The sequence below is a fragment of the Macaca fascicularis genome, chromosome 4, assembly GCF_037993035.2.
Source record: "Macaca fascicularis isolate 582-1 chromosome 4, T2T-MFA8v1.1".
NCBI classification, from domain to species: domain Eukaryota; kingdom Metazoa; phylum Chordata; class Mammalia; order Primates; family Cercopithecidae; genus Macaca; species Macaca fascicularis.
Window position 1 is genome coordinate 31,805,455 of NC_088378.1, and position 25,362 is coordinate 31,830,816.

Genomic DNA, 25,362 nt, shown 5'->3' on the forward strand with positions numbered 1-25,362 from the left:
GCGGACATTATGAGAGAAATTATTCCAGACATAAAGCACCTAAATATTCAGATTCAAAACTGTCATCACAAAGAAAGAACAGACCCACCAGAAGTCACATTACTGTGAAACTTCAGAATACCACATATAATCTCTCCAAGACGATATGGGATAGTGGAAGATAAGGGAGTAAAGTTCTCAAAATTCTGAGGGGAATTTATTTTCAACTTGGAATTCTGTAAGTAGCCAAACTATCAGTCTTTTATGTGTATAGAATATTTTTCAAACATTCAGGCTTTCTAAATATTTGATATTCCACGCACCGTTCTCAGGAAGCAAGTGAAGGTTGGTCTCCATCAAAATCGGAAAAAAGTCAAGAAGGAGTTAGTTATTTGATTTCAGAAACAGTTAGTCAACAGAAACACAAGTCAACAGTCAATCACCAGGATGATTTTAAATGGAATTCCCAGGACAGCACCTGTGCAGTTGGTCTCAAGAATAAGCAATTCCAATTGGAACATGAGAATGAAGAGTTACAAAGGAATACATTCAGGAAAACAAATTAATAGAAAAGGTAGCCTTCCTGACAGTTTGGGCTCTTTGGAAAATTACACTGAGTGGCCTTTTTTTATAGAGTTGAAGAATGCTCTAAGACTTAGGATAAAATTGAAGAAAATCAAGCAAAGAAAACGATAAGGTCATCATCACAGAAAAACAGTGATGGAGAAATGGAATTATACTCATTATACACCACTTGGTTGAGCAGTGAATTGTCACAATAATGAAAATATTAATGTTTAGCCATAACTTGTACTGAAAATATACGGAAGGGGAAGTAAGAATATAAGAGAATTAAGTCTTCATTGTCATATGTGAAAGTCAATAGTTACTATCTTAAAGTTGATGACTTGAAAAAGAGCAATATTCCTTTATTATTTAGAAGTGTGCCAGAAAGTAGAGGAAAAATATTTAAAGGCACTACCTCAGAAGAACAGAATATGAGGAAAATTTGGCCCTCGTGTCAAGGGCACAAAGTTTTGCTGATAACGTTGTTATAATTCCTTTTACTGTTTGACTTTTTCGACTTTGATAAACATTAAAATTATTTTAAAAAATTAAATGAGAGAAAGAAGAAGTCTTAGTATTCTAAAGACCAAAGTGTTATTTTTCTGCTATTCACGTATCACTGATTATACAATATGCAGACACAACCTTTCTGATACCACTTTTCACTTGTGTGATTTCAGCCCTCTGCTCATAAAATGAATTAACTTTTTTCATATCTGGGCTAAAACCATTCCCCCCAAATTTGACAGGTATTGAGGTTTTTTCATAAAAGAAAGTTATACAACTCTGAAATTTTCACTTAGGGAAGAAATAATTATCAATCTATATGTCAAAACACGACACTATTTTAAGTTTTAATGGTCAAGACCTCTCTCTTTCAGAGGCAAATTTAAATAGCTCACTCAATTTTTTCATTTGCAAATATTATGTATTCCATTTAATATGCTAATATGAATTTCATCTTCCTGAGAAAGGCACAATACACATCGTGAAGTGACTTATATAAGACTAGTAGTTTGAAGTTTGCAATGTTATGTGTATCTATTTTCCGAAGAAGGATAATTTTTTCTAAATCATTAAATGTGTGATGAGGGTTGGGGACTTTCAAATCTATAACAGATTTTGGCCAAGTTTCCAGAAACAAATACTTTATTTAAACACTTTTATTTTTTATGAAACTCAAAATTTCACATTAATAATAAAAAACTAGCAATAAGAGTTGAATATCTTATATTTTCTCTTATCTCTACATATGTTATGTTCTCTTTTCAGCAAATCAGTATTTCATGGCTCCCTGTAGTTCTCACTATTTTTCATCTTGCTCTTTCCCCTAAGGTTTCTGTAAAACTTCGAATTCCCTGCTCACATCTACTCTTTTTCTTGTCACTTTGGAAAGGAAGCATTCTAGCCAAGAAGGGTTTGGACTGACACTCAAGGCCTGTGGAAAGCAATTTAGTAACATTCCTTGACCTCAAGGAAAGTTTGAATCTTCAAGTTAAGAAAGAATCATGTAAAACAAAACCACAATGGATTCAAAACATGGTCTATATTTTATATTCAGGGCAAAAATGCCTACAACAATAAAAATATTTTAAATTAGGTATTTGTGATAAGACACCCATCCTCTATTTCCAGGAAATATTCTGCAGTCAATACACATGCAATCCAGTCTCATGCAGTTTTTGTGCTGAAATTGCTATACAATAAGAACTAATGTTTAAAATAATCCCTATGAAATTAAATATCCAGTATAATTAAAATGAGAATTTAGTTTAAATAGCGTTAAATAATGGGAATTAGACTAAAACAATTTGTAAACAGTATTATTTCAACCAAGGGCTTTCTTCTGGGTCTTGGTTAACATAAATTCACAGTTAAGTCCTACCTAAACAAATACGTTAATATCCCCTGATCTTCTGATGATGACATTCAATAGACTGCACTTCCATCCAGTGCATCAAGACAAGAAGCTGGGAAGAAGTTTGGCGTCTTTCTCCTTCCAACAGACCTTCACATTTTGCTCATTGTACTTCTTAAATACCCATAAAGCCCAACTATGATTCTCTGTCTTTCCCACTGTTGTCTCTGTTGTATAAATTTCCTGTACCCTGGCACTCAACTGGCCTCACTACTCTCCTCTGTTCTTGTCTTTCCCTGCTTAAAGCCTTTTACTGATTTGCCCTTATGACACATTTTAGCCTCTTAGTATATACTTCAAGACCCTCCATGATTGATTCCACTCCCCATTGCATGTGTTCATATTTGTTTCAACCTGCCCTCTCCGTTTTTTTCTCACACCAGCTACACTAGTGCTCCCATCCCTTTCTCATCTGCTGCCCCCATACCACTGCTTGTCCACTTAATGACAAGGTTGGAATTCTCCAACCTTGTGCCCTTCTTCTTTGCCTGATTACCTCCTATGCATCTTTTGAGCCTTCATTTAAATGCCATTTCTGCAGAGTAGGCTTTCTTGCTTCCTAATTAATAAATGTTGTAATCACTTTATCGATGTGCTGCTTAGGTTGTAGGTTTACCCTCATTTGTAACTATGCAATAGGCAGGAGATGCCAATAGTTTTAGAAAGTAACACATTTTAAAATGGGAAAACACTGTTATTGATAAAAATTAAAGAAATCTCAATTACTCATCTCAACTGAACATTTAGGGATCGCTAACAGAACATTAATGTGGGGTCTACAATTTGCCGTTGCCTCAATTTTTTGTAATACTAAAAATACTCATTTTTAGCATTCATTAAGTGGAATTCCTTGCCTATACCTTCAGTTCAACTTGAATTGATTAATTTCTGATTAAATATTTGTTTGTGACAGAATTTAGGAACAATTCTAATACTTGCCAAAAGATTCATATTGATTTTTCAATAATTGTATGTGGCCAATAGTATTAATGAGTCCAGAGAAAAATATATTTTTTAAAAGATACCTAAGGAGGACATTTTGAACAAATGTTTTTACATACTGTTTTTTGTTCTCAAGTGTATAGTATAATAGTACCTTAATAAAACCTTAATTTCTCTCTCAACACTACTTTAAAAGGTAGGCAAAAGAGTATCACCATTTTCTTTGCATAAACAGGGAGTCTAAATGGTGCACTGAAAACCAACACCTATTAAGTTACTGACCCAGAATTAGAATCTAGGACTCCAAGTTCAGAACTCTTTATTATCCATCCTACTCATGTGTCATAATCCTGAAAACTCAAGGTATTAACACCTTTGAAGTAACAATGCTCTCTCCAGATATTCCTATTTCAAAATGCAAATAATTCTATGAAGATTGCATATTAAAACACGCTGGGCCGGGTGTGGTGGCTCACACCTGTAATCCCAGCACTTTGGGAGGCTGAGGTGGGTCAATCACAAGGTCAAGAGATCGAGACCATCCTGGTTAACATGGTGAAACCCTATCTCTACTAAAAATACAAAAAAATTAGCTGAACGTGGTGGCGGGCACCTGTAGTCCCAGCTACTTGGGAGGCTGAGGCAGGAGAATCACTGCACTCCAGCCTGGCAACAAAGCGAGACTCTGTCACAAAAAAAAAAAAAAAAAAAAAAAAAACCCACCATGCCTATATGTGAATTAATTTATCATATCATTTTCCCTTAAGACAGAGAAGCTCTGGGATAGTAGAGATTTATAGTCAATAATGGATGGATGGAACAAAAAAAAAAAGACTGTCAGAAAAATAGAAGTAAGAGATGCATTAAGGAAACTTTCCATATTTACTCTTTTGTTGACCACCTCCATACAAGAAAGCCTCATTCTCACTAAATATGTTCTATCTTTTAAAAGTAGCTCTTTTCTAGTCATATTTAACTGGCAGTAACAAAAATAAATTAGTAGTTTGATCTGTCTGTTCCTGATAGTTATAGCACCTCACATGTGAATAGTACCGTACAATTTACAATATACTTGTATATTCATTATTCAATTTGATCCTTGGAATGGATATATGGTTTGCTTATTGGTCGATGAGGAATCTAACTCTCAGAGGCTTAATAGTTGAAATAAAGACAGACTCTCATTTTTCAGCCTTTAAAACCTTTCTTTCCCAAACTCCACAATGTTCATGCTCATAGAACACCTTTCTCAGTGGATACTCACATTTCATCACACCTTGAATTTCATAAACAGGCTTGAGAATCAGGGTACCATAAAAGTCTTTAGGAAACAGATTCGTTGAGTCCCACTTATTTGAAAAATCTGTAAGTTTTACAGTTCTTGTTCTGTTCTTAGGAATCTTCCATTCAACAATCTCCTTTAAAGTATAAATGCGTTCATCTTCACATTCGTAGAATTTTCCTTCTTGTGACAAAGGCAAATTAAATGAGTGATTTTGATGATTCCTTACTACTGTACAGCTCACCATTATTTCTCCATCAATCTCTTCAACTGAGTTGAGCATGATTTGCTCACCCTGCTCTATGATGAAGTTCTCTAGTTTTATATCCTTCTGATGATAGAAGCAAGGATGCCCTAGTCTACTTGGTCCAATATGAATGGTCCTTGTGATTTCTTCCATAGTAAGGTACGGAGTTTTATCAGCCATGATCTTAAAAAGACCTAAGAACAGAATTATGTGAATTAAAAAGAGACTTCTTACAATGAAAATTCTCACAAGAAAATCGCAATGAGAGAGTTATAACACAAATACTGTGTACATTTTTAAAGTGATACCTTTTTAAAGATAAAAGATGCTTGTTTTTATCCAGAGTTCTTCTAGGTAAAATTATGAAGTATTGCTTTTAGATCACTAGATCATTAGACCAGACAATACAAATGGAGATAAGGGGAAAATACCTTGAAATAGAAAAGACCCTATTCTTGGAAATGGGAAATCTGGATGACACTGGCTCTGTTCCAACTACTTTGTGATCTCAAGCAAGACATCTTACTTCTCAGTCATATTTTAATTTTTTTATTTTTAAAATGAGAAGATTGGATTTGGTCAGCTTTTTTATGAATATATGCTCTAGACACACTAAAATTAAAAGATATTCCCAAAGGGATGGATTTGTAGTCATATTAATGATTTAAAAACTATATATCTGGGCCTGTAATCCCAGCACTTTGGGAAGGTGAGGTGAGAGGATCACTTGAGGCCAGGAGTTTGAGACCAACCTCGGCAACATGGCAAATCCCCATCTCTACAAAAAATACAAAAATTAGCTGGGCATAGTGGCTGCACCTTTAGTCCCAGTTACTTGGGAGGCTGAGGTGAGAGGATTGGTTGAGCTCGGGAGGTAGAGGTTGTAGGGAGCCACGATCACTCCACTGCACTCCAGCCTAGGCAACAGAGTGAGACTCTGTCTCTCAAAAAATAAAATAAAATAAAATAAAATAAAATAAAATAAAATAAAATAAAGCTATATAGCTTGGACTAGATAGATAGCAGTGATGGTTGCACAATATTCCAAATGTGCTTAAAGCCACTAAACTGTACACTTTAAAATGGTAAAGTTCATGTTATGTGTATTTTACCACAATGAAAAGTATCTGCACAGGTCCGAATAATGTAAGACTTCTTAGAAACTTTAAATACACTGTGACTCTCAAGAGAAGAATATGAGATGCAGAATTTCCCAAATTTCTTTGATTATAAAACCCTTGTAGAAAACACACATTAATAAATCACAACATACTACATCACAGAACCTTCCTTGAAAACACGAGGCTCTGTAGTTGTTCTGGACTGACTGCTCTTGACTATATTTCAATTGTTCTTCTCATTTTCTCTCATTACTTCTCTAATTTTTCCATTAGAAAATAGCACTATTTTCACTATTTCATTGATATCTATTTCACCAATTTCAATATTTAAAATGTTATCTCTATCAGGATAACCAACTACTACAATAAAATTTTACTGCTTAAGATACAGCTTTTTGTATAATGTATGTCTAAGTGGTTCCATTTGATTTATTTTATTTTTATTTCATGGGCACATCTGCTTTGTATCACTTTCAGAAATGCATTTATTGAATAGATTTTAATAAATTCCAGAGAAAATGAGAACAAAGCAGAAATTAGTTAATTGCTTTCTTAACCAAAAGTAATTAAGAATATTGTATACTAGCATGCTCTAAGATAGTATATTTTTAAAAACTTAGTAAAATTATATAGCTTCAAAAAATCTTTTATTATTTCATCAACAAGTGTATTCCAATGAAATTCATCTATATATCAAATCATTTTTAGCCAGATTATAGTATCATTTTTGTATATTTTTGGTTACTGTTCAAAGATTATTTTAATCCGTTATTTTTGAAGTAGTTTTTACTCATACAAACAAAAGGAATTTTGGTGATTTTTAGACATAAACTTCCTGAAAAACTGTGACTGATGGAATCTTGGCAGGAATGAGCAAGGTAGCAAATGCAACCTATCCTAAAAACTTAGAAATGGAACAGTGTTCATTCACTGCATGGTATGCTTGACTGAAGTAAGGGAAAGACACATTTACTTTGAAGGAATTTCTCATTTTATTACATCTTGTATCAGGGAGAATTCAATAAAATAGTGTTCTTGAATTCACCACAGTAAATGAATTTGTGTGTGTGTCTGTGCCTGAGTGTGTTTAATCTCATTTGTCTGTGTGTGAAGATTTATTTCTAAGAGTCCACAATCATTATCAGGGTATAGAAAATTCAGCAGTTATTGTGAAATAAGTTTTAAAAAAAATACTTACCTAAAATCTCATAAAGGATAGAGACACATAGTTTTATTTTTATCCTAGCTGTATCGATGACATAAGTCACAGAGAATTAATTTGGCGTCATCTTTCTTGGGGAATAGAGCTCACCTAAGGTAATAACACACCTAAAATATTATGAAGTAGGAAAAGACTAAAACCCTAAGGGCCACCATTATTTCAGTTAATCACACTATTCAGAGCTGTCTTACTGGATGTTTCTATTGCAAGAAAAATGTGTCTGTGAATCTGTGTGCTTTTCCTTAAAAGATGATGAAGTACACAGTTTAGCATATTAAAGTGGCACAATATAGGAAAAATATTTGATTAACTTATCTCTTCATATACTATTGCAGCCAATCCAAGTAATTCTTTTTAATAACAGCCATTGAAAGCCATAAAACTAGGGCATGTTGTTGTTGTCTTAATATGATGCCATATTGGAACTTCAGTTTCACAATGAAGAAAGTTAAATAAAAAGTTAAATAAAAAGCACCATTGGGACTTATTAGATCTAAATGTGACCCATTTTTTTTCATTTTTTTTCTCAAAGTGTACAATAGTTTTATACTGGGAAAAATATGCTTTGTTATTCTTCCAAATAAAGACAAGACACATTCTAAGAGTTAAGTAATCAAGTTATTAAAATAAGCCAACATGCAACCTTTATAAAACAAGTTAACAGATGAAAATAGATGTCTATTTCCACCTTGGATTGTCAAATCTCTCTCTCTTTTTTTTTTTTTTTTTTTTTTTGTTGTTGTTGTTGTTGAGATGGAGTCTTGCTCTGTCTCCCAGGCTAGAGTACAATGGCACGATCTCAGCTCACTGCAACCTCCACCTCCCGGGTTCAAGCGATTCTTCTGTCTCAGCCTCCCGAGTAGTTGGGATTACAGGTGTGCACCACCATACCCAGTTAATTTTTGTATTTTTAATAGAGACAGGGTTCAGCCATGTTGGCCAGGCTGGTCTTGAACTCCTGACCTCAGGTAATCTGCCCACCTCAGCCTCCCAAAGTGCTGGGATTACAGGTGTGAGCCACTGCACCTGGCCTGTTAGTTCTTAAAAGGAATTTTATTGTTATTTTTGAATTAGGAGACATTGCTCTTAAAAAACATGTCACTTAACTAAAAAAATCATGGGAAATGCAATAGATTGAGCGGTTAAAAATTAATTAATAAATGAAGGTAGTCTTTCAAGTCTTTTCCTTGAATCTTTTTAACCCATTCTTAATGATTTGCAGGTGTTATTAACAGTAATTACAACAATTGAAATTTGGTTAGAAATTTACAAGTTTGAAAACTTTTTCATATGCATCATTTATCCTTACAATAATCTTTTGAGGACAATGAAAGAAATATTATTACTATAGGGGGATATGAAAATAGTTGCAATTTTTACAACTGGTAGTCATAGCTCTGGAATCTCAATCTGAACTTTGACATCCAAGTTTTGCATCCTGCCACAAGCCAGGCTTGCCTCCCTGTTGCATGTATGACTTACAAGGACATTGCTCATGAGAAGAACATGTTTATAGGTCTTACCAGCCAGCCCTCTCTTTACATGGATCAGCCTTCCCCAGATGCCACAGTGTGAGAAGAACAATAATGATCTCCTCGTCCTACTGTGAAGGCTTTGATGGGTTATTTCATGCACACCATTTCAATCTAAAGATGAATAGAGATACTTGAGCTAGAACTTCTAATGGAAACACTGGATTTGGGATAATCTTGAAAAAGATACATTTGTAGAATATACCAACCTAAAAATTGTCTTGGGAATGTAACACAATGATAGAAAAGCCACAGAAACATGTGAAATGAGAATTATATATGACAAATATATAATAACAAGGATGTTCAGGTCGGTATATTCCACAAATCCATCAAAGCAAAACGTTCAAAACCCTCAAAGTATTGGAATATAAAATAACAATGTCTGAACTGAGAAGAGTCTCCAGATTTTGGTGTCAATTATAGATCATTGAACATCATCAGCTAATGAGTGACTCCAACCGTTTTCATAGAAGAGTCTTCAAGAACAGAAATAAGCAGTGTGGGGGAAGTCAAAGTTTGTGATAAAGAAATGATACACAGTAACTTAACTGAGTATTTGGGAGGGCAGAACATATGTCAAACATGGTGATGAAGTTTCTTAAAATGTTGAGGGAAACTAAGTGAAACTATAGAATGCTTATGTTCACATGTCTTTACATTAATAACTGATTTGGGGCCAGGCGTGGTGGGTCTCACCTGTAATCCCAGCACTTTGGGAGACCAAGGGGGGCAAATAATTTCAGGTCAAGAGTTCAAGGCCAGCGTGGCCAACATGGTGAAACCCCGTCTCCACTAAAAATACCCCCCAAAAAAAAATAGCTGGGTGTTGTGGTGCATGCCTGTAGTCCCAGCTGCTAGGGAGGCTGAGGCAGGGGAATTGCTTGAACCTAGGAGACAAAGGTTGCTGTGAGCTGAGATCATGTCACTGCACTCCAGCCTGGGCAACAGAGTGAGACTCCATCTCAAAATAAGAATAGTAATAATGATAATAATTAAATTGAAACTATCTGCAATAGCTATTAATAGGTTTTCAGATTTATTTTACCTGCAGAGGTAAAAGAATATATCGTAAAATCTTTCAATTCATTTTTACCTCTTTGGTTCAACCATTGCATGGGGAAAACAAACAAATTTTCCTAGTAACATTTAAACTCCTTGAAAGGAATGACTGCAAAACCTAACACATTTGGGATGCTTAACAAATAACACATTAATAATGTTAGCTCTTAAGATCAAATGATATAATCTGATATCTAGGCCTAAAGCTTTATTATAATCATAGCTTATTAATAAATGTGCCACACATCATGCACACACTTGTTCATGTTAAAACTTCCTCTCTCCCAGGCAGAGAGAGTAATAGACCTAGGATGAGGAGAGAGAATGTGAGAAATTGTTATTTTCATAACCTTGCTGGCAACACAGCTCCCTGGATGCTCATTAGTTCTGCAGAGCACTGCTCCTCGGGTTTTGAGAAGACACATAGAGGTATGAGGGCTAGAAAGAAACTCCACAGACTTTAGGCACCCCCAAACCTCTCACAAAGCATTGTTAAGAAGATTTTCAGAATACCACATATTTGCTGTTTCTAGCCCTAGGTGATTTTAGGTAGTCGAATTTTCAGGATTCCTGGCCCTAGGTGCTTTTGGGCAGTGTAGAACTTTCAGGATAAAGGAACATAACTAGAGTGGGGTGGTTAAGATTATGGCTTTCCAATTCCTATTAGCCTGGGTTTTAATTCTGGCCTCAGTCCCTTCCTTCATGTGTAAATTTTAGAATTCAAAGTCTCATGGCTACAATTTCCTTTTTCATAAAATGAGAAAAATTCTATCACTTACCACATAAGGTCATTGTGGTGATTAAATAAGCTAATACAGGTAACATGATTAGATAGTACTTAACACCTAGTAAGCACCAAATGATTAAAAACACAGTGTTTATTAAATCTCCTCATTTGCCTTTACTCTTGGATTCTAAGCCATTGTAGGATGGTTATAAGGTCAGAAAAATTAGTACCTATGGAAGTTGAACGCCAACGAGGACAAATGAGATATTCTAGTCTGGATCAAAATCGAGATAACAAAATATATGGAATCTACAGCTCAGCATCTGGCACAGATTGAGCAAAAATTTCCAGCAATGATAATTTTCACAGATTTCACCAGCATGTTTGAATATGGAAATGAGCTTCAGGTGACCACTTTAGGTGGACTGCCTTTGGAGAAATATTTCCAGGTCGCTTTGAGGAGCTTGTCTGACCCCATGCTTTGATAAATTACTTAGGATTTAACCATCATAATTTTATGCCCATAATGAGCAGATTATAGGGAGAATAAAAGATGTAAGCACATTTTAAATGCAAATATTATGCTGCTTGTTGTTATTCACAAAGTATACATTATACACAGTTACTGAAGTTCCCTTGAACAAAGGAAACAGCAAAATGCCAAGGCATTTTTGAAAATGTGTTTTATCCATGACTCTGAAAGGTAGCTGAAGCCAACTAAGGGAGTACTATACCCTCCCTCTATTTTAATGATCTTAATTTTGTTAATGGAATGTTAGTAGAAAGAGTTTGGGAGCCATGTGGAGCTGATTGTGTTGTTCAGTATTGATGTTGCCTGCAAATTAAATGTACCTAAGTAGCCACCTGTTTATGCTCATGATTATGTAAAGCCCCATATGTTTCTCTCTCTACACATGGGAGGTAAATATTGAAAAAATTATTCTGGTGTGAAGGGTGAAAACAGCAGCAATTCTTCTATAACTGTCAACATATGCTGTGGTGTTTCCTTGTAACATTGTGCTTTGTCTGACATATTTGCTGATTTTTACCATGCAGTGTTCAAAAAATCTGTTACCCATGGTTATACAAAACAATTAAAAATCAGTTTACATTAAATTCAAATTAGGAAAAGGTATAATTTCCCGATGTAACCATAAGTATTAAATGAACATCAGGGCTTAGGATTTAAATAGATTTTGATTTGCACAATAAAGAAAACTGAATTTTTGTTATTCTAAATTCACCAGCATAATAAGAAGGAACATTTTCTCTCTAAGCACATTATTTTGGTTCCATATTACTAGGCAATAAAAACTAATTTCAATAGCATGAATTTGAAAATCCCGCCTAAAATCGGCGGTGGGCTCCTGAACTGGCTAACCCACCACTATCCCAGTGGATTTGACTTGGAAAGGAGCTCACTGGCCCCTGACAGTCCTCTCTGGAAGCTTTGACCTGGTACCTGGTCCGCAGGAACTCCTGAATAGCTCTGAGATGAATTTCTTCAGAGCACTGGGGGATCTCGTGCGGGTAACTCCTATGGAACTGCCCCAAAACTATTCAGAGATCGGCCCAGGCAGTCGCTTCCAGGAAAAATCACAGCGTTTGGAGCTGCTATTGTTGATCACTTTAGACACTGAAGATAAACAAATGGGGGTTTTCCAAAGTTTGTGTTTGATTAAGAGGGGTTTAAATGCTGGCTGTCTAGCAGCCCTGGACACGGCCGTCCCTGACCTTCCAATATAAAGTATACACAAAAAGACACCAAAAATGATAGAAAATGATGAAAACTTACCACATCATCAAAAACTAAGAATAATAGACCAACTACTGCAAAATGCCAGAAGGAAGTTACTTCCTAAAAAGGAGAATAGAGCTGAAATGAGAAAATTCAAGGCCTACCCATGCTGAGGCTCATGAAAAGAGGAGCTCCTCCAAATTTTTAAAATATTATAATAATGAGAAAAACAATGTTAACACTGTTATTGTGTTATGTGTCATGGTCTGTAGTAAGCTAATCTCCTCATTTAATTTATTTGATCCTCTGAAGAATTTTGTGAGGTAAATATTATTAATGTTTTCCCTACTTTATAAATGAGAAAATTGTTAAATCAAAGCCCTGAAAGACACCAAGGAACCCAGCCTAAATTTTTATTTGTGTGTTTGTGTTTCTCTGTGTGTATGTGTGTGTAGTATGTGTATATATGTGTGCATATATTTACATATATTCTGAAAAAAATTTAACGAATTTAAAATAAAATTAAAATCACTCATTCTCACTGGACTGAAACAGCTGCTTTTAAAATTCTGACCTTTTTAACTTGATATATATATATAGAGAGAGATAAAAATGTTTTAAACAATGTCAAAAACTTTACTATAGACACTTCATTTGAATCTTACTTGTCTCATTTAATACTGAACCCCAAATAAACCCCATGCTTTAGAATATTTTTCACAAATATAGTTGTTAATAGATGAATATGTTGTAAGGAATGTATCATAATTTACCCGATTCCTCACTGTTGGGCATATAAGTTGATTCTATTGTTTTACTATTACAAATAATTCTAAAATGATTATTTCTTTGGAGTTAATTCTGACAAGTTGAAGCACTGAGTTAAAGCTTTAGACATTATAAAGGCTCTTTTCTCAGCAGAGTACTGGTTCCAGGATGGCAGAACCAAGACTAAGCATACCTGTGTCATTAATCATTATTTCTGTACATGCTTAAGATGTAGATGGAATTCAAAATATATTACATGTATTTTCAAAGAAGCTACTCAATCTATTATCAAATTTATTTTCAGGAAGGATACACTCCTCAGTTAGGTTTAAGAGTGATCCTTTGATAATATTTTTCCCAACTTCATTATTGCAAAAGCTTAGCTAGCTATATAGGTGGAAAAGTTGTTATTGTGTTAGTACAAACTGATTTCTACATAATTATAAACCATTTGAATTTCTTCTAAGCTTTGTCCATTTTCCTATTAGTGTTCTACCAGAATTTTTATTGATTTTTGTTTTTCATTTTAGTAACATTTAGTCTTAAAAATTGAGTTATTTTCCTTCGCTATTAAACATTTCTTCCTTTACGACAGAAAATTTCATTTTATGTATTCAAATATATTGTTACTTTATGGTTTTATATTTGCAACTTGAAAGTTGTTTCAAATATAGACATAAGATAGTTTTCCTCAAAATGTAATGTTTTTATCTATTTCAAATTTCTTTTGCTATCTGGTATAATGTTGATGATCCAATTTGATCTACTGTTTGTTACATTATTAACTGTACCAGAACAATGTACTAAATAATTCTTCCTTTAAACCCAACTGTGTGGTAAAAACTTTATCAAACAGAAAATAATACTCTACATTAAAGTCTGTTTCTGGGCTATAAACAAATGCTTAAGTGCATGGCACTGGAGTCAAATTAAAAACATTGCTATGACACTTCTATAACTACTAGTACAACTGTTATTAAAGTAATTTATTAATGCGGTTTTTGATTTTCTTAACCAATATATAGTACCATTTATTTTAACTTTGTATCAGGCATTAATGTTGGCAGGACAAGTACTCCCTCATTATCTTATTTTTAAAATATTTGCTTGAATATCTTCACTTGTTTATTCTCCCAAGTGATTTTTACAATTACTCTCTCAAGAGGCAACATAATAATAATGATGATTATAATATGGAAAGTTTATTCTGCAATATGTTGAATATAAATTAATTCACATGCAATTGATATATTTATAATATTCAGTTTTCTGATTCAAGCACATAAGTCTGTTTATTTTTAATAAATAAACTTGCATAATACTTTTTAAATAAATAAATGACTTAAAGTTATAAAATATGTTACCCCTATATATTCTAAGTGCTTATAAATGGAAAATTATAACTATATGTATTCTTATAAGGAAGAATATATTCCTTTACGTACCTACAGTTGTTTTACGTATTTGTTCATCATGTCATCTTACCAAGTTTCAATATTTTGTCTCATTTGATACTCTGTTTTCCTGGGTAATGTTACTATTTGCAAATAATTATTATCACCTCTTCTTTTAAATTTTCAATTTGTTTGAGGGAGAGTCTTGCTTTCACCCAGGCTGGAGTGTAGTGGTGGAGTCATAGATCACTGCAGCCTCAAACTCCTGGGTTCATGCCATCCTCCCACCTAAGCCTTTCAAAGAGCTGGGATTACAGGCATGAGCCACTATGCCCAACCAATTAACAACTCATTTCTAAAAGTTTTTAAATTCATTCATTTCTGGCCATATTTACTTACAATTCTAGAAAGAAGTTACATAGGTCAAAACAAACACCTTTATAAGAACAACTCTTCCCTTTCATCACTCACCTAAGCACTGCACATCTTGGTTCCCCTACCTGACTACAGGGCATCGTTGACAGTGTGACCCTCTGCTAGGTCTGTCAGGCCCTGTCATTTTCAAGGATGCTGAAGATTTAAAATTTCATGTTTCCAAAAAAATGGAGACAGGGATACTAAAGGCCATTGAATTGTATATTTTAAACAGGTGAATGTTGTTATGTGGAAATTGTTATAATGCTATTAACTCAAAAAAATGAGATGAGAAACACAAACAATTAAGTCACACACTCAAAAAAGCAGTTAGATTGGCCCTCTCAAAAGTTCCTGGTTGGAATGCAAATTAGCAGAGCCTTTATGAAATGTGATGGACAATATGTATCAGATCTTTAAAAGCATTTTTCCTTCTATGTATATAAGATTATTGTAATAGTCAGAAATGCAGACAAAATTTTAGTTTAAAAGGCTGTTCATCACAGTACAAATTGTATAAACAGCCATGTTCAGGATGGATTGAATAAATTACAGAATATGCATATGAGGGACTACTATCTAGAAAATAAAAATTATGCTTTGAAGAATATTTAATGACACAGGCAAGTCCTCAGAATAAGATTCTTTTCCCCATTATATTAAAACATGTGTCTATATGTATGCACGTGTACAATGCACTGGAAAACAACAGAAATAAATGTATCTAACATTAATGCTGGATGACTCTGGTGATGATATTATAGTGAGTTTTATATACTTCCCTGCATTTTCTCCCATTTTCTAATTGTCTACAAGATGCACGTGTTACTCGTAAAACAGAAAAACAAATACATCTTATAGCTTTAGAACTTGGGTTCTTTATCTTCACACAAAATCCTGCACATGAATGTTTATAGCAGCCTTATTCATAATTGCCAAAGCTTGGAAGTAATCACGATGTCCTTCAGTAGGTGAATGGATAAACTGTGGCATATCCAGACAATGAAATATTACTTGACGCTAAAAAGAAATGACTTAATACATCATGAAAAGCCATGTAAGAACCTTAAATACACATTAGTAAGTGAAAGAAGTCAATCTTTAAAGGCTACATACTATATGATTCCAACTATATGATGCTCTGAAAAAGGCAAAATATGGAGACAGGAAAAGCATCAGTAGTTACCAGGGGTTCGAGAAGAGAGGGGAATGAGTAGGCAAAGCACAAAGGATTTTTAGGGTGGGTTCTATCAAAGTAGATACGTGTCATTCTACGTTTATCAAAACCCATCGAATGTACACCACCAAAAGTGAACCCAAATATAAAACTTTGATGTGTCAATGAAGGTTCACACTTGCAACAAGTGTATCACTCTAGTGTTGCGTGTTGGTGGTGGGGGAGGCTGCCATGCATGCTGTGTTGGGGGTCAGGAAGTATAGGGAAACTCTGCTTACATTCCAATGGCAGAAACTCTAAATACCCAAAATATGACTGTGTATAGTTATAGAAACGTGCTCTACCAATGTTCAGTTAAGATGCAAGAAACAGAAGATCCAATTGTTTAAGGGCAATCTGGTTCCTCTCATGAGAGTCCTTCCCTGCTGGTACTGTTACGGTAACATCATAAAAAGCTTTTAGAATTGTGCCTGTAAGAAAGAGGGATGGTAAGGACCAGGAGAGATGAGATAGATTTTAGAAGATGGATATAAAACATTAATACAAGGAAAACTTATAGAACAGCACCAGCTGTGGAACAGTCTCCTTTAAAATGATCTTTCTGACAGAATTCTGATCTGATACTAAAATGCACATAGGTGAGTAACACAATAATTTTAACCTAGAACTGCAAAATCTGTTTGTCTTTTGGCTAATATATATGGTAGTTATCCAAAGACCAAGGATGCAGAGAAATAATCTGATCATGTACTAAAAAGCAAGATAAAAAATATTAGGCCAAGAAACAGATCTTAAAATTACTTTAAAAACCTGAATTTCTTTTGCACACTGATTAATTCATTTTCTTGCATAGTTTATACAAAATACCCCTTTTTGTCAAGGAAAAGATGTTGTAAGGTAGACACAGCTGAGTTTACTTTGCTTAAGTGAGCACAGTGGGAAATAGGTACCTTAAGGGAACTTGACCCAGAAAATTTGGAAAAACAGCCCCTGATTCCTTGGATAGTGAATTATCTAAAAGGCAGGGAGCTTTATTTAGAGCTGCTCTGAGTCATGTTTTATCATAACATCCAGATGGAAAAACAGTAGCAACTTCTGACTTACATTCCCTGCTTCTTTTAACAAAAGTCCCTAAAAAACAGAAGATTGAAAGGTTATTTAAAGCTAGCAAATGTATATTTTTTTGCATAATAATTTTCCTATCAGGTCCTTTGAAACTTGTGTTTTAGTCAAATAAAAAAATCAGCTACAGTCATAAAATAGTTAAGGATGAAAGATTGATCATTTCAATAGTAGATGAAAATACAATGAATGATGATTGAATGTAATACATATTTTCTGTTAATGCAGTATATAATTCTCCAAATGAAACAATGGTCATTGTTAATGTGTTACAATTAACAATGTTAATATATTACATATTACCTGGGCATAAGGAACAGACTTTATAAATTTTAGCCATTTATCCTTAATTAATTTCTTACAGAAACAATTCTATTAATTCAATTTCTGTCATAAGTTATTTGAATACTTTTCTGAATTTTTCACATGTATAATAAAGGTGATTTTTTTTTTAAGTCTTACGGCTTAAGGGATATAGTCATGTTGGAAGAGAATTCTCCGTGGCATTTCTATACGCCTTGGGAGCTAGAGGAGCAGGCTTCTTTTCAACTAGTATAAAAATGAAAGAGACTGTCTCCCTCCCCAGAGACATTCTAGGATAGTAAAGTCTTTCTCCTCGCCTCAAAGGAATTATTTTACATTCCAGGGTAATAAATATAATTTTTCATGGAGGGCAAAGGTTGGTAGTTTGCCAGCAACCCCTTTTATGTTTGGGGCTTGTAAGTTCAGGGTTCCCCAATTACATGTTCAGCAATCCCCTGTGTCACCTTGGGGGTCTTGGGGGTCAAAGTCAACCTCTGAGACATGAAGCTTATGCTGCCTGCTGTGCACCTCGTGCTCACTGTCTCCTTAGTGGTGCAATTCGTGGAAGAGTGGTATTAGTCTAGTAGCTGCCTGGCTGCTTAAGAGTTTCTTGACAACTTGATAGATAAAATCCTTGTATCTGGTAGAAATTAATTTAAGTAGGAAGCACGGCCCAAAGCTTGTTTTAAATACATGGTTTAAATCCATGAAACATATGAAAGAAATTTTATACTTAGTGAATTTAGTAAATTTTCTAACATTCATCTAAAAATTTCTGTTTCCTCTTGTTCTAGGAGTGATATTAGTTCAAATCTTTTTAACATTACAATGCTACTATATACAGTAGAAAAATTCCTTATTATGGCATTGATGTTGATTGACAAAAATATCAACTTTTTTTTTTCTATGATTAAGCAAGAAGTGCTTCAGAACACAAACCTGGACCTATACATACTGTTCAGATCTGTTATTTCCAATAGAGTACCGTTAACGTAGCCATTGTGCTGAGCATTTGAAATGTGGCTACTTGAATTAGGACAGTCTAAATTGAGATGTACTATAAGTGGAAAATATATATTAGATTTTAAAGGGTTAGCATGAAAAGAATATAAAATATCTCAATAATTTTATATGAATAAGTTGTTGAAACTATAATATCCTAGATACACATTTTTAAATAAAGCATATTAAATTTAATGTCACCTTTCTTTTTTAACTTTTAAAGATATCTGTGCTAGGTAGCCTCCAAGATGGTACCCAGTTATTTCTCCCTCCTGGTAGTCACACCCTTGTTCAGTCCCCTCCCAGGCTGTACTAGCATTGAACTGTCTGATCAAAAGAGTATAGTAGAAGTGATGGTATGTCACTTGTGAGATTAGGCCATAGAAGACTGGTTTCAGTCTTGGGCTTGCTCTCACTCTTAGAACACTAAGTCAGTGAGAACCGTATGGAGAGGACCATGTGGTAAAAACTGAAGCCTCCCAGAACAGTCATGTGAATGAACTTGGAAATGGATCTCCAAATCACAGTCAAGTTTTCAGAGACTCCATTTCCTGCCTACAGCTTCACTACAACTTCATGAAAGCCCCTGAGGCAGAACTATAGCATCTAAAGCACTCCCGATTCCTCACCCTCATAAATTATGTGAGATAATAAACGTTCATTGTTTTAAGTTTCTGAATTTAGACACAACTTATTATGAACATATATATAAGTAGTAAATGTGGATATTGAACATTTAAAATCACATATGAGGTTCATATTATATTTTTATTAGACAGTGCTAGGGCAGGCTCAGCATAACCACTTGCTATGTGATTTTGGGCAAATTACTTGGTGATTCTGTTTTCTCATCTGTAAAGTCTGAATTCAATTAGTATTTATATATACATAAAAGTGTTTAGAAAAGTTTTATATGTAAAAGTATTAAGAACAATGTCTAGCACATCATTTATATCTTCATTTGAGTGTGTGTTATGGACAGGATAGGATAAAGGGTAGTAGAGGATGTTCCATCTCAAGTATTTCTTCATGTCTGCTACCTCCTGAAACAAAATTCCTACACGCAACAAAATTCATAGAGTGTGGTCTAAATATTAAAACAGAAAAATGTCTTTATCTGGCCTTGTAATTTTAAGGGTGGTTTTATATATGCAACTACAGTCTTCCTTGACCAAATCATTTAGAGACAAAGTGAACTTGCTCTTTGGGGGGAAAAAAAAAATCCGTGTTCATCATAAAAATAGTATTGAAACACTCTCAGGCTATTTCTCATGACTAAGAGAATACATGTATTATTCATGCTTCATAACACTCTGAAAGGGGGACAAGTCTTTCCAGGAGGTAATCCAGAAATTTGGAACTTCACTGTAAACCACACATGACATGATTTACCAATCTATGCAGGTAATGCAATTAACTACCGAATAGGATATATTTTTGTTGTGTTTGGCCAGATTGGCATGTTTTCTAGCTCATAAAATGAACAGCTAGAAGGGCTGTTTTCTAAAAGAACAAGTTGTGCTTCTAAAGCAGTATGTTTTGTTTCGTTCATTACTGAAATGATTGCTTATTATTTCTTTTAAAATATTTGAACATCTTTGAGGTGACAAAAGAGACATACGGAAATAAAATATTAATATAGGATGCAACCAGTGGTGTATATATTTGGAGTGTAGTTCCCCATTCGCATTTTAGTTTAAAAAAAAAAAAAAAGGCTCCAGTTTGTCCCCTGAAAGTGTGCTTGTCAAACTCTGAAAACCTTTACCTTCTTGACTTTTTCTTGAGCTTTCATTTGCTGAAACTGCATCTACAAAGCTATGTTTATTGGTCAAAGGCTGGGTATCTTTCCTCAGTAGATTTTCTTTTTTTACAAAGAAGTAATTCTGTGCACTCTTGCCAAAGTATTTTCATCTTCAATACTTTTAAATTATCATAAAATTGAGGATATATGAGTTTATGTACTTTAATACAGAAGAGCAGGTCAATCTTTTTCAAAACTCTAAAAACTAACCCAAGAATTGGAGCAATCTGGGAAACATTTATTGAAGAAAAATGGCTGAATCTTGGTAAGAACAGCAAAGTTTGTGGCACTTTAACTTGTATTCTCATTCTCTCCTCCCCCACACTCAGGGCCACAGTAACCTTGAAAACTAACAACCTATAATCATGAAAAAATCATCATCCTGACAGTGACAGGAGAAAACAGTAAGAGGCTGAAGTATCTTCAAAGCTCAATCCCAGAGAATTGTTATTATTCGACATATCTGGTGGCTCTCTGGAAGGTCATACTTGCATTGTTGTCTCTTTGATCTCAGTTTGAACTCATTATTGGGGAAAGGCTTTTCCTCAGAGCAGTTGCCAAAAATAATAAAAGAAAATTGTTTAACTTTTGTGGCTACCTGCACTGGTGGGGAAAAAAATAATAGGCTAACCCAAAAGCTTAAAAAGAATATCTGGGAAATGAGATGCCCATAAGGACATTGAAAATTTCCAACATACTCCTAAGAAGTCACATCAGTAATTTTAAACACATGCCCAGGACTGTTTGCATACTCAAGAAAGACCCACGCAAGCCCTTACCTATCAATTCTGGCTGACTGCAGCTCTTCCTGAGCCCAAATTCAAGGCTAAGCTAGAATTTTCAATTGCCTGACTGAATGCTGACAGAATGGTCCCAAATGAACAACAGAGTCCTTCAACACATACTGAAAACATTGTTTCAATTGTGTAAGTTAATCTCTGTTCAGACATCAGTTGTCCACTAAGCTAACTAAGCAGGGACTTCTGTGGCCACACATGATGGAGAATGCAGACTTTACAGATTTAGTTAAGAAAATTCACTAAACAAACAACTACTAATAGAAGCAAGTCCTGGGAAAAGGAAACAATTTGATTATACAATTGCCACATTATATCATTTAAAATATCCAGTTTCAAACAAAAATTATGAGAATGCAAAGGAACAAGAAAGTATGACCTGTACACAGTGGGGGAGGGCAAGTAATCAATAGAAGCTGTCCCTGCAGAGCAAGATTCACCAAGAAAAGAAGAGAGAAGATTTAAATAAGCTCAATTAGAAATGAAATTGGAGATATTACAACCGATACCACATAAATACAAAAGATCATTCAAAGCTACTATGAACACCTTTACATGCACGAACTAGAAAAGTCCAGAGGAATTGGATAAATACCTGGAAATATACAATCCTCTTAGATTAAATCACAAAGAAATAGAAACCCTGAGCAGATCAATAACAAGCAGTGAGATTGAACCTGTAATTAAAAAATTGCCAACCCAAAAAAGTCCAGGGCCAGAGAGATTCACAGCTGAATTCTACCAGATGTTCCAAGAAGAATTACAACCGATCCTACTGAAACTACTCCAAAAAATAGAGAAAGATGGAATCCTCCCTAAGCATTCTATGAAATCAGTATCACCCCAACACCAAAACCAGGAAAGACCATAACAAAAAAAAAAAGCTACAGATAAAAATCCCTGAATATAGATGCAAAAATTCTCAACTAAATATTAGCTAACCAAATCTAATAGCATATCAAAAAGATAATACATCATTATCATGTGGGTTTCATCCCAGGGATACAGAGATAGTTTAACATACAAAAGTAAACAAATGTGACACATCACATAGACAGAATTAAAAACGTAAATCACATAATCGTCTCAATAGATGTGGAAAAAGCATTTGATAAAATTCGCATCCGTTTATGATAAAAACCCTCAATAAAATAGGCATAGAAGGGACTTAACTGAATATAATAAAAGCCATATATGGCAAACTCACAGCCAACATCACACTGAATGGGGAAAAGTTGAAAGTACTCCCACTGAGAACTGGAACAAGACAAGGTTGCCAACTTTCACCACTTCTCTTTAACATAGTATTGGAAGCCCTAGCCAGAACAATTAGACAAGAGAAAGAAATAAAGGGCATCCAAATCGGAAAAGAGGAAGGCAAACTGTTGCTATTTGCCAATGATATGATTGCACATCCAGAAAAACCTAAAGACTCATCCAAAAAGCTCCTAGATCTGATAAACAAATTTAGCAAAGTCTCAGGTTACAAAATCAATGTATACAAGTCAGTAGCACTGCTTTATACCATCAATGACCAAGCTGAGAATCAAACCAAAAGCTCAATCCCTTTACAATGGCTGCAAAAGAAACCAAAACCAAAACAAAAACCAACCTTACATTTTAACCAAGGAGGTGAAAGAACTGTACAAGGAAAACTAAAACACACTGTTAAAAGAAATCATAGATAACACAAACAAATGGAAACACAGCCCATGTTCACAGATGGGAAGAGTCAATATTGTGAAAATGACCAAACTGCCCAAAGGAATCTACAGATTCAATGCAATTCCCAACAAAATACTAGTATCGTTCTTCACAGAACTAGAAAAAGCAATCCTAAAATTAATATGGGACCCAAAAAGAGCCCACATAGCCAAAGCAATACTAACCCAAAATAACAAATATGGAGGCATCACATTACTCAATTTCAAATTATACTACAAGACTATAGTCACCAAAACAACATGGTACTTGTATGAAAATATGCACATAGACCAATGGAACAGAATACAGAATCCAAAAATAAAGCCACTCACAGTCAGGTAATCATCAACAAAGCATACAAAAACATAAGTTAGGGAAAGGACACCCTATTCAATAAATGGTGCTGGAAATACTGGCAATCCATACGTATGAGAATGAAACTGGATCCCCATTTCTCACATTATACAAAAATCAACTCAAGATGGATCAAAGATTTAAATCTAAGACCTGGAACCATAAAAATTCTAGAAGATAACATCAGAAAAATTCTTCTGGACATGAGCTTAGGCAAAGAATTCATGACTAAGACACCAAAAGAAAATGCCACAAAAATAAATAAATGGGACCAAATTAAACTGAAGAACTTCCACACAGCAAAAGAAATAAGCAGCAGAGTAAACAGACAACCCCCAGAGTGGGAGAAAATATTTGCAAAGTATGCATCCAACCAAGGACTAAAATCTAGAATCTACAAGGAACTCAAACAAATAAGCAAGAAGTAAACTAATAACCCCACCAAAAAGTAGGCAAATGACATGAATAGACATTTCTCAAAAGACAATACACATATGAACAACAAACATATGAAAAATGCCCAACGTAACTAATAATCAAGGAAATGCAAATTAAAACCACAATGAAATACCACCTTACTCCTGAAAGAAAGGTCATAATTAAAAAATAAAATAATAAATAAATGATAGATTTTGGCATAAATCTAGTGAAAAGGGAACACTTTTACAATGCTGGTGAGAATGTAAATTAGTACAATCACTGTGGATAATAGTATGGAGATTCCTTAAAGAACTAAAAGTAGAACAATCCGGCAATTCCATTACTGCGTATCTACTCAAAGGAAGAAAGTCATTATATGAAAAAGACACATGCATACACATGCTTATAACAGCACAATTCACAATTGCAAAGATATGGAACTGACCTAACTGTCCATCAACCAACAGTGGATTTAAAAATGTAGTATATACCCACCATGGAATACTACTCGTCCTTAAAAAGAAATGAAATAATGTCTTTTGCAGCAACTTGGATGGAGTTGGATGCAATTAGTCTAACTGCAATAACTCAGGAATGAAAAACCAAATATCATATGTTCTCACTTATAAGTAGGAGCTAAGCTACAAGGACACAAAGGCATAAGAGTGATAAATGAACTTTGGGGACTTAGCAGGGAAGGTTGGGAGGGGGTGAAGGATTAAAAGACTACATATTGGGTACAGTATTCACTGCTTTGTTGATGGGTGCACTAAAATCTCAGAAGTCACCACTAAAGAACTTCTCCATGTTATCAAAAACTACTTGTACCCCCAAATCTATGGAAATAATAATAATAATAACATAAACCATCTCTAAGGAAGCCCAGATATCAGACTTACTAGAGAAAAAAAACTTAAATTAGCTATTTTAAATATATGCAAAGAACTAAAGAAAATCACATCTACATAACTAGAACAAAAGTATGAGAATTATGTCTTACCAAATAGTTAATCTAAATCAAATGTGAAGAAAATTCAATTGAGATTATACCTTCAGAGGAAGAGGAAAAAAGTATAAAGAAAAGAACAGAGTCTCAAAGACCTATAGATCACCATAAAGCATAAGAATATATGAATAATAGGATTCCTAAAAGGCGAGAGGAGAGAGAGAGAGGTATAGAAAGAATATATAAAAAAACTAATGACAAAAATTTTCAAAATTTGATGAAAAACAATCTACATGTTCAAGAAACTTAATATACTTCAAGTAGACTAAACCCAGAGATTCATGCCTAGACCACATGATGATCAAATGGTTGAAAATCAAAGACAGCCTTGGAATCAACCCAAATGCCCACCAATGATAGACTGAATAAAGAAAATGTGGTACATACATACCATGGAATACTATGCAGTCATAAAAAATAACAAGATCACTTTGCAGGGTCATAGATAGAGCTGGAAGCCATTATCCTTAACAAACTAACACAGGAACAGAAAACCAAACACCAGATGTTCTCGCTTATAAGTGGGAACCGAGCAATGAGACCACATGGACACAGAGAGGGCAGCAACACACACTGGGGCCTTTTGGGGTTATTGGGGGTATTGGCGGAGGAAAAACATCAGGATAAATAGCTAATGCATGTTGGGCTTAATACCTAGGTGATGGGTTGATAGATGCAGCAAACTGCCATGGAACATGTTTACCTATGTAACAAACCTACATGTCCCGCACATGTATACCAGAACTTAAAAAAAAAAAAAATT

General features: G+C 34.4%; 1 protein-coding gene across 10 annotated transcripts in view; it reads right to left on the reverse strand.

Moving 5' to 3' along the window:
- The window catches only part of THEMIS (thymocyte selection associated), a 208,748-nt gene that overhangs the window by 132,818 nt on the left and 50,568 nt on the right, over nt 1–25,362 (reverse strand). For 8 of the 10 annotated variants that reach the window (XR_012433424.1, XM_045391557.3, XM_005551769.5 and 5 more), the window contains one exon: nt 4,671–5,129. The exons of the other annotated variants lie outside the window; for them this stretch is intronic. Coding sequence is in view for 7 of the 8 variants with exons in the window: in XM_045391557.3 (XP_045247492.2) it covers nt 4,671–5,129 (459 nt within the window). In the remaining variant the exon portion in view is untranslated. The remainder of the gene's footprint in view (nt 1–4,670; nt 5,130–25,362) is intronic. 10 annotated transcript variants of the gene reach the window in all.